The sequence below is a fragment of the Poeciliopsis prolifica genome, unplaced genomic scaffold (genome assembly GCF_027474105.1).
Source record: "Poeciliopsis prolifica strain line A6 unplaced genomic scaffold, Auburn_PproV2 SCAFFOLD017, whole genome shotgun sequence".
In the NCBI taxonomy this organism is placed as follows: Eukaryota; Metazoa; Chordata; class Actinopteri; order Cyprinodontiformes; family Poeciliidae; genus Poeciliopsis; species Poeciliopsis prolifica.
Window position 1 is genome coordinate 1,691,786 of NW_026562392.1, and position 10,931 is coordinate 1,702,716.

A 10,931-nucleotide genomic window follows, 5' to 3' on the forward strand; every position below is an offset into this window, starting at 1 on the left:
TAAATACTTTTTGGTCCAGTTTAGAAGCTACAAATTTTGAAAAACTTTCCAAAGATGAACATAAAAACATGCAAATGGCAGGTAATTATTATTTAATCATTAATGAACAAAGAGTCCCAGCTTCAACAATGTCGCGCTTGTATGGAGATAGCGTGATGTTACAGCGAGAAACATTCGAAAATAAATAAATGTTTCCAATTATTTTAATATGGGGAACAACAACCATATAATCCTATTTACGTTAACGTTTACATCAACATTTTTAAGACCTCTGAAAGACTGATTTGAGAAATTTTTACACTAATCAATGCCTTATTCTTGAGATTGATCAATTCAGTGATTATGATTTATTTTTTTTAGGAATCTGTGGGAACCCACCAGGTCACATGTTACCCTCCACATGTTAACCTCCACTGTCACCCCAATGTTGCCAAACTAGCAAAATATATTTAGTGACTTTTTAGACAAAAAAAATAAATAAATAAATTCTGTTTAGGCAGGTTAGGCTTTTTAAAAACTATTGATTGGCTAGAAAACTGAAATCGGAGCACCACCAGATACTACACATAAATAAACTGAAGGATTGAAGTTGATGTCAGTATTTAAGTGAACTTTTAGTCCACCTTGCTGAAACTCCAGCTCCATGTGGTCTGGACAGTAGGTCCAGCCTTCATCCAACTCCTCCGGATCCTGCTGGAAGCTCTGGGAGAAATACTTTGCTTCCAGCGAAGTGGACAGAGGGTTGTCATCTTCACTAGCACCATCTGAAGCTGCCACATCACCACAGGGGCCTCCTCTAGGACCCAACGAGTGCCGGGCCCCATCAGGCTCATCCACCGCCTCGTCATCAGTAGCATCCTTTTTGGTGTCCAGCACCTACACAACAGTTAGATGGCAAAGATCCTCAAATGGAAAAATCGCAGCTTTTTCCATATTAATTGCTTATGGGTTGTGGTAACAACACTGTTTGATGACAGGAGACTCAAAGTTAGCCATCATCAGTACCAGTAAGGTGTTTATGCATGAATTGAAATGAAGCACAGGGATCTATAGATGGAGACCATTTTCATAACACGTTGAAACATCTGATTCATTCAGGGTACGAGACAGGAAGACTTCAGTAGATAATAGGAATCCTCTGAAATGCCTACAATGTAACCTATTGGGAATTCCAACCAATATTTTCAATCTGAAAACTTAAAATTGTGGTAATGCAAGAAACACTAAGAGGTTTTTTTTTTTAACAGCATTGGACAACAAATCTTCAAGAACATTCCTTCCAGAAGCAGTGAGTGTACATACAGTGTACCTGAAGATATATTCAGGTACATTAATTAAGAATTAATTGTGCTTTTTAGAAGAGGAAAAAAAAAAACTAAATTCACAGTCACCTTTTGTAGCCATTAGAGTTGGATTATATTAATCTTTAGCCTGGTTAGCTAGCCTGGTCGGTGGGCATAAATATGATAGAATTCTTTTTGGACTTGCAGCTTAAATGTTGCAGTTTGTATGGGACAGATAATCAGAATAAGTGTATGCTCAATGTTCTCATACTGGCAGCATCTGAAACTACATTGTTAACATTTATTTGAATAATTCCCCACAAAAAGTGAAACTCAACAGTTTCATACATTCATTATTTATACTTTCCCAAGTTTTTTAGGAAAAAAAAATTTGTTACATTTTGGGTTGCTCACAATATCAAACCACAATTGTTATAGCAATATTAATCTGTACCATACCATACAAACTGTATCTGAAGCTAATATTTAAGAAAAAGGAACAATTAGAATGTTATTGACTTTAATGACCTAAAAGGTTTTCTAAACTTTCGGTCTTAAAATTCCTCAGAAACTTAACAGGTTTACGTTAAGTCAAAATCAATGTAGATAAAAACACTTGACATATCTCTGTATAATTAATGGGTTTGACTATTTTGAATTGAATGACTTCTCATTGATATTTTCTGAAATGTTCCTACAAGCCAATGTTATAATGCTGCTCCATCTCCTAATTCTCATAATTACATTTTAAATGCTCCACTAAAATTAAAGATTTTTTAAAGAACCTCTTGATGTTCTGGCAATAAAATCTGTTTAGACTTCCATTTTATGCTGCTTTTTTAAGTTTTAGAGGAAATTTATCCCCAAAACCAATCTGTAGAGAAGTAGTTTGTGTTCTTACCAGGGGCTCTTGTCTGTCCAGCATCCTCTTCCAGTGCGTGTCAGATGCCACTGCGGAGGACGAGTTGGCCTCACCGGTTCCTACAGGTCCGACGCGGTCGCCCATCTGCAAGACGCAACACACACACACAGGAAATACTGAAGGGCATTGATCACCAAAGAAGAGTTAGGAATGGATACACCAATGGTACACGCATGCCATTAAATCAAATCATCAATAACTTTCTGAAATAATTAAACTCCAAAGATGATTAATCTGCCATTACAATTCCATGTTTTCCATTTTTTGGGTACATAATGGCAGTAAGACTTATATTGTCACTGCGAACCAATTTTTCTTTTTTCAAACCATTGTTTATGCATGTCTGCCTAATAAGTTGCATATTAGCCAATTAAGAATCAAGTTTGCTTTTAGAAGAGAAAAAAAGTTACTAAATTCACAGTCGCATTAGAACTGGATTTAAATTCGTCTTTACTGTAAACTTAAAGAGGAGCAGTAAAATTACCAACAAATTGTAAAATATCCTACCAAACCAAATAAGGAGATTTATCCTTAAGTTTACAATCAGTTTCTTAGCCTTCTCTCCAGCAGGATATCACACCTGTGTAAATCTCGGAAAACCGTTCATGTTTTGAGGGAGACTGCTGAAGTCCTTATTGTCCTCCTCACTAAGAGGCCTGCTCCCCACAAAGCCCAGGCCACGCAGGGCTTCGTATGTGGTCAGGACTTTGACTGGAACAGGGATGGTGGAAACTCCGCCGTCGTTTCCGCTTTCCTCGCTGCCGCTGCTGCCATCGCCGCCACCTCCATCCCCTGTTACAGAGACACAGCACAAACTGGAGGTTAAACCAACAGAGCAGGTTAGGCTTTTCACCACTGATTGAAAGCCATAGAAAAATTTTTTTTGCTACACCTCACAAACCAAATTACAGCTGATTAAAATAAAAAAAGAGCAAAAAACAATTTTATGCATTCCATGTATAATGTTTCAATCCTGACCTTGAGAACTTTGTAAACATAATATTTCTATATTTTTTATTTATTTGGTCTTTTTAGCTCTTAGCCCCAATGTTAAAGAGAGACACCAAAAATTGACAAGTGTTAATTAATTCACTAATTTCACTCTTTTTAACTGAAATACATAAATTTTTCACTGATATAATTTACTGAGATGTATGAATAAAAAAATGGAGCAGTAACATTTTTAGAAAAACAGGAAGTACAAAAAATTAAAAGAAAATAAAATAAAATACAATAGGTTGACTAACTTGGTCAAACATGTAAAAATAAATTGCAACAAACTTTCTTTCAAATGGTTCAGAAAGTGCAATTAGGAGTTCTAAATATAATGTAATGTGTGTTCTACCTGCAACAGGAGAGTTGATGACCTGTCCTTCAGCTGATCGTCTGTGTCCGATCCCAGGAAGCAGCGATGGACCGCCACGACCAGAGGAAGCCTCGTCGCCTGAACTGCCGCCTTCTAAACCCGGCCTGAAACTGGGACGGTTACTTTCTCCAACCTGTGCAAACATGTGGATCCCCACAGAAAAAAAAACTAACTGCTGGAACATTGTTGCTTCAGTGGCAACATCACAATCCTGATTATTCTTTAAGGCTTTCTCTGGGGCTCAACATTTTTTATTCCACCTCAAGCCACAGTCTGTCACAGATCCCAGCAAATTAGATTAAAGACATTTCACATCTCCAAAATAACTATTTTCTGACCAGTTGTCTGGACGTGCTGGGCAACAGCCGTGTCTTGGCGTTGTTCCTTCTGGCCGTCTCCAGCTCGTCCTCGGTGTCCTCGTCACTGGCTGGACACGAGTCCATGCCAGTAGCAGCGAGTCGCACGTCAGGCATCCGGAAATCCTCCTGGAGAAAAATTGTTACAAAACTCTTCATCCAACTCTGCAAGGCTACTTTTAAACCGAATTTTCCTGCAGTAAAAATCAAGCATCATTCGGGCATTTTACAGGTAAGTTTTCTAACTTTTCCAGGATCACCATTTGCACATAAAATAATACAAATGAACTAAAAAGACAGTTGCTATACACAGTTACCGGTATATATAATTTATTATCGTCTTGTGATAGTACTGTATAGCAGGGACAAGATAAACTAAACAGAATTTTGTGTTTCAAAAAGTTTCTCACACACCTGACTGATCTGGGAACAAAACACTAATTTAAGAAAAACATCCTCTAACATCTGTAATGTTTTTTAACAAATAAAATAAAAACCATATTCATTACATTGAGACAACACAAACAAATAGTTTTAAGGTAAATAACCTTCATGGACAAATGTGTTTAAATGCTTAAACACAACATACAGAGAATGTTCTGACAATTGGTGATTTGTTGGTAATTGGTGAGTCCATAAAAAAGTTAAATCTATTTAACTTCAGAGAATGAGAATACAAAAAGTTGTGTGTTTTTATGGGGTGTATGAAAAGATCTTGTTTCAACTGTAAACAACATTTTCCAACTTTAGTCTTTTAATCAAGTGTTAGAGTGCACTTTAGTACAAAACTGTGCAGTTTGAATATCAAGCACTTTCCAAATATTGATTTATTGAAACTGAGGCTTTTCAGGAATTTCAGCAGCCATATAAACTCTAATTATGAATATAACACTCCATATTCATAAAGTAAACTGTGATGAGGTTGACGAGAAAGAAAATCAGTGATGAAAAAGAACCTAACCTGATTGAGGAACTGGCATCTTCTCTTATGTGCCTCTTCTGAACTGGCATCAGACGTATAACTTGCAGCAACCCCCACTCCCTGTGCATAAGCAAAAATAAACAACTTAAATTACACATATTAAGGCATATCTTCAGTTTTTAATTTAACGCATTCGCTCAGTGCAGACAAAGATCAAATAACAGATTTTAAAAATGGCAAACACAATCTAACTGATGTGAAAAGGAATGGGGATCTTACAGTCACAGGAATCTCCTGCCCCTCCACTCTGCCTCTCTGTGTTGCTGGAGGAACCAGTTTGTTGAAATATGCCTCTAGTTCATCATCAGGCAGGTTGTTCAGGTCAAGGTCATCATCTGGTGGCCAAACATATTGACATATAGAGCTACCATCTGTGGCTCGGTCACAAACTACACCCACGCTCTGCCACATCATGACATAAATTATAAAAAAAAATAAAACTATTATAAATCTGAATTCCTAGCAATTTTCCCTTTCAGACTTCCATAATGTTCCAAGCAGTTACAGTAAAAATATGAATACACAAGTCTAAAACAGTTACCTCCCTGGGTTTAATTATTTTCATGTTTAACAAACAGTTCTACCAAAACATTTTGAAGTTGGAATGTGATTGTGCAAAGGGACAATGAGCTGCTTTCAGTGGAATTCTTTTCAACTCTGCAGAATTCTAAATTTGTTCTGACAATGTGCTTTAGAAACCAAGACCAAGTGGTCACTCGGTATAGACCAGTTGTGTGGTCTATACCTAGTGACATCATGTGTTTCTGTCTGCTCTTAGAGCCGAGCCAATGCAAAGAAAAATGCTCATCACACTCACATTTCCAACTCACCACAGAGACGTGTGTCTGAATGAGATGGCGTTATACCTGAATGTGGGGCTGCAACAGAGACTTAACTAAGAGTTTAACCAATAGGAACATTTGATTGTAGTAGCTACCATTCAGCCCAAAGATGGCAGCACTGAGGCAGTTGTAGGCTAAATATTGCAGAATTAAAGAAGTTTACACAGAAACATCACAAATTGCTTAACATAAAGATAGAGCCCTAAAAGATCAATTTATACAATTTACTGCCAATTAAAGTTGATTTGGGGTTCAGTTATTCTTCAAGTTTCTTATCCATACTAAGAAAATGATCAAGTTAAACTTTCCCAAACCTGCAAGGAACCCTGTAAATGGAAAGAGTAACAGTACCTGTCACATCACTGTTCATGGTGTCCACAGACATGAGCTTTTCATGGGCCAAGAAGCTGGAATTACTGCCACTGCAGGAGTCACTGTCCAGTACACCGGCTGCAAGCGGTCCGCCTCAGATGTCACCTCTACAACCTGAACCCATATGGATGAATATAACATGATGAGTAAATAACAGTGAATCCAAGTCAAAAGTAAAAACACAAAGATCAGTTCAGACCTTTACTATTTCTCAGTAAAGGGAAAAAAAAGGACAAAATTAGTTAAGCAGTAAGAAAACAAAGACCAGAGTTGAGGTGCTAAAAGCTCCCTGACCAAAATCATAGAGAAGAATAGAAATCAAATACAACAACAATCACATACAATGAGTCTGTCATCAGAGACCAAAGTTGTAATTAAACAATCTTGTACCTTTTTGCTGTTCTTCTGGCCCAGGTGGGCAATTGTCAAAGGACCAGTTGAAAGATCTATAAAATAAACATAACTCCATTAGTAAGGTAGAAAGATTTCCAGTTACAACAGTCTTCATCCAACACCAAAACGTTTGTATTTCCTTGTCATATATGAGTCATATATTATAATATTCAAGCAAATAAATGAAGATTTTCTGGTTATGCGTTATCAAAACGTTGCTTGGCTAAAATCAACAAGTTTGCTTTTGTGTAGTCCGATAGAATTCTTTTAAAAAATGCAAATGAAGTAATATAGTTCATTCTCTTTGGCTAAGCATGAAAACTAGGTTGGTTGAAACAAAAGCTGCAAGTCAAATCCTGGAAGATTCCACTAATTAGAAGAGAGGAAATCAGGAAGTTGCTCATTTCCAAATGGAGCTACTGTAAATCAGAGGACTATCACTCGACGTCATGTTGCGTCAGCAGCCAAGTTACTGCACATATTGCCTTCAGAAGACAAGCAAGAATACATTATTCTAACTACAGAAAGTATGTACAATAAGGCTAACAAAGTAATTTACAACTCGCTGCCAGTGCAGATCACCTCTTTGCCCGCACACAGCTGTGCAGCGCCCGCGGTTGTCAGAGCTTTTATTTTAAGCAAATAGTCTGTGTGCTTAGCACTCCTTCCCGCTCAACTTGTTGCATTTTTAATTTCTGATGGCTTAGTTCATCACCTGCCTTGATCGATGCAGCTACATCTACATTTTCCTTCAAGTTGTGCCCAAGCTAGGAAGAAAAGATTTTATTTGTCCTTTGTACACTAAATATGAATTCTATTTATTTTTCTTTTATAAATGAAAATTTAGTTTTGAAAAGCCCTATTCTGGTGCCTTCATTGCTCACCACATATAGGGATGTCTTATTTAGAGGGACTTGGCATATCTCAGAGAGCTGATTATCTCACTGTGAAGAAATAGCTTTAATATAGCGAGCAAGTAATAACCGATGTTTAGGTCATTTTCTCTTGTCGTTTATCGACTCACCTGCATTTAATACTTATGAGTCATTGATACGCATCTCCTCCACTAATGTCAATTTAGCGGATGAGATTTGAGCGTGACATTTATCCTCCTGATGAATGGGTGTTGTAGTCCACTGACTGACTGACAAAATGCTAACTAACTTTAAAACAGAAAGATTAATGCTGGCAACCATGGTAACCAGAGAGCATTTAAAAACCTCCTGGCTCTTGCTAAAGTCAAGGTGCACGAGCATCCACTGTGTTTACAAACAAATAATTCCTCTATAAGAAACAAGCAAAAAAGCAGAAAAAAGTACAAACAACAGCACCGAGGCAGGAAAGGAAAGAGAGTCTGGGAGAAGAAGAGTCTCAGGAGGGCAGGAGGACTCACCGCTCCCTAGCTCTGTGGGCCGACCGGACACTGAACCTGCTTGGGTGGGAAGAAGGCCCAGCACAGAACCTTGGTTTCTGGATGGACTCCCATCCAGACTGATCTTAATAAGCATGTCTGTCAGCTGGTGGGTGGCAATGAAGTCATTTGCATTCTCCCTGTGACACAAGCAAAGAGAAATTTTCACAAATACAACAAGATAAATAAAATCTCATCTCTTTTGCCTAAAAATTATTGACTCCATGCAGTTGGAGCGTCAAAATAAATACCCAAATAGGGAACTTTACAACAATTACAGTCAGTAGGGCAAATATGCTGTTAAAAGGTCAACAAGAACTTGGCTTAAGCATATTATGAAATTTTTGTTATTGATGCTCTCATGGGACCAACATTCAAAAAATGTTTAAAGAGAAAAAAAAAAGAGCTTGATTGTTATTCTTAAAAAAATTACCAACTGTTACGTGATTTTGCAATAACAATAACATAACTCCTTAATCTGAACACACCATAAAGGGTGTGTGTTTGGGTAATTAGGAGAATTTAAAAAAGATATCAGAACAAAAACCTGTTTTATACTTACGAATCATCTTTGAAGCCAAGGGAAAACTTGGGATGTCCTGCAACAGATGACTGTGACTTGCCTAGTTGTGCTTTGCCCTCCAGATATGAAGCTTCCTCGTGATCTCCTCTGTAAAATGATCACATTGCAATGATTTCACAAAGAATTAGTAATATATAAAGGAAAGGGATCGGGACAGATGAATTAAAAACATAAAACTTGAGCCCTGTAGACATGCTGACCAGATGACTCTTTTTATTTCCATTGTCACGGAAAATATCGATCAATTTGATACAGTTGAAGGGGGAAAGAAATATGTAGGAGGTCCCATCCTTTCCCACCTGCTGTCGGAGCTGGGTCTAATTTTAGCTACCGTGGAGGCAGCCACAGGCAGCCCAGGACCTGAACCCAGAGTGACATTCTCCAGTGTGACGCGGTCGCTGTCCAGAGACCTGCCGAGGAAGCTGGGGAAGGTTTCATCCTCCAGCTTGTAAAAACTCTCCGCCATATTTCCTAAAAATAAGTAATAAACACAACTGGTGTTATTTCAAGCGAGCTGCAGTTTCTTTTCTCTTTTTCTTTTATTCAGAAGGACACAAAGAAATACAGGTTAATTTGGTGTAACCATGAAAACAAGTTAAAGTGAGATTTAAGAGGTTTAATGAAGTCGGTTTTACTCGTATTGGGACAGTATTTGACATAAACGGTCAAATTTACCCTCGAATTATGAGAGTACAGTTTGCTTAGCTAGTTGCTAAAAACAAGAGTTGTCACCCTTCACAGCACAACAACTGAAGTTGCTTATTTTGTTCAATAAAGTTTTCAAACTTACAGGCAGGAATGACAAACTACCCAGGTTCTGCTCTATGCAAACCTAGTTCTTTATGAATTTCACCAAAAACAAAGAGTTCACAGCCTCAACGTTACTTTGTCTTAAAACTCACATTCACTCGCAAGGAGCGGGCCGAGATTGAATATTCTTCTCCAGCTCGAGCGTTGTCTTTTAAACTTGTTCAAACACGCTGAAAAGTGAAGTTAAGTTCCTGTTGTTCGCTCCCGAACACACATGTTGCTCGTTATTTATTAAAATACAGCGTTTCAAACAGGACTACTCCGAACCGTAAGACCAAGCAGCGCCCAGACACTACAGGAAGCCCGCGTGAGCGTCATATTAGAAGGGCGGGCCCTAAATATTTTAAATGATTTGATTGGCCGAAACAACGCAGAGGGCGGAAATAGCAAAATGTGATAGGTCGGAACAGGTGCCGCACTTTATTGAGCAGTTTGGAAAATATACTACTTGTGTATTCTTGTTATCATTGCGTTCTAGGGGTGTCAAACTCCAGTCCTCAAGGGCTGCTGTCCTGCAGTTTTTAGATGTGCCACAGGTACAAAACACTGGAATGAAATGGCTTAATTATCTCCTCCTTGTGTAGACAAGTTCTCCAGAGCCTAATTATGTTATTCAGTGGTGCAGCAAAGGCACATCTAAAAGTTACAGACCAGTGGCCCTCCAGTTTGACACCTGTGCTAGAACATGATATGATTTCTTAAATTCACAACTTATGTACATGATTAAAAAATAAACAAACTATATTTTAGACATAAGTGATTATTTACTAGTTTTGAAACAAAGCTATGTTTGTGTGAATATTAATTGTTATTAACAATAATGACTACTAATAACATACAATATTAATTATATTAATAGCATTAGAATATAATGTACATATTGTGTTCTTTACTTGAGAGTATAACAAAAAATGCAGCTTGATTCAATGAAAACAAATATTTCATACATTTTGGTGTTAAGTCATCAGTGGTTCATAAACTAAAGTATTTTAAAGTCTATTCTCTGAGCTACAGGGAGCTTATGTAAGAACTTCAGAATGGGGGGTGGTGTGTTTTATTTACTTATGTTTAGTGAAAATGCAAGAAGTAGTGTTTTGGAAATGCTGCAGTTGTCCTTTTAGTCAGACATATGAAGACATCGTTACAGTAATCAATTTGACTAGTGATAAATGCCTGGATATATTTTTCAAGTTCTTGTTCATGTGTCCCATCTGTATAACTATGGTAACTAGTCTTATTACTGTTTATAACTTGAGCCAGTGAGAGGCAGGGAGAATGTAAATATTAAATACAGCTTCCCCAAGACTGAACATTGGAGTATCTCAGAGGTGAGTTCCCTGTCGATACTAAATTCTTGTTCTTTAGGGAAGACTCAGACAAGTCAAGTACTGTACCAGTAAGTTCCACACTGAATTAGTATGAGCACATGTCTGACCAGTTTAGTGTATTCATGACCTAGTATGTAAATATGATAGCTGAGGGAAAGAGTGGAAGAAATATACCAGTAGTTTTAATAGTAAGACCAAGAACATTTTAAATTATTGAATAATAATCTACTAATAGTGAACTAAAAGCTGTGCATTACCAACCAGTTAATTTCAATTAGTTTAT

The 10,931-nt window shown here is 37.5% G+C and overlaps 1 protein-coding gene across 1 annotated transcript in view; it reads right to left on the reverse strand.

Annotated features, from left to right (window-relative positions):
• The window catches only part of cep192 (centrosomal protein 192), a 36,622-nt gene extending 27,009 nt beyond the window's left edge, over positions 1-9,613 (reverse strand). The window contains 14 exon segments of the mRNA XM_055041843.1: positions 624-876; positions 2,185-2,289; positions 2,786-2,997; positions 3,551-3,704; positions 3,910-4,056; positions 4,889-4,969; positions 5,129-5,244; positions 6,103-6,201; positions 6,204-6,237; positions 6,514-6,569; positions 7,910-8,067; positions 8,490-8,597; positions 8,810-8,981; positions 9,413-9,613. Of these exon segments, the coding sequence (XP_054897818.1) occupies positions 624-876; positions 2,185-2,289; positions 2,786-2,997; positions 3,551-3,704; positions 3,910-4,056; positions 4,889-4,969; positions 5,129-5,244; positions 6,103-6,201; positions 6,204-6,237; positions 6,514-6,569; positions 7,910-8,067; positions 8,490-8,597; positions 8,810-8,976 (1,690 nt within the window). The 5' untranslated portion in view covers positions 8,977-8,981; positions 9,413-9,613.
• Between the last annotated feature and the right edge of the window lie 1,318 nt (positions 9,614-10,931).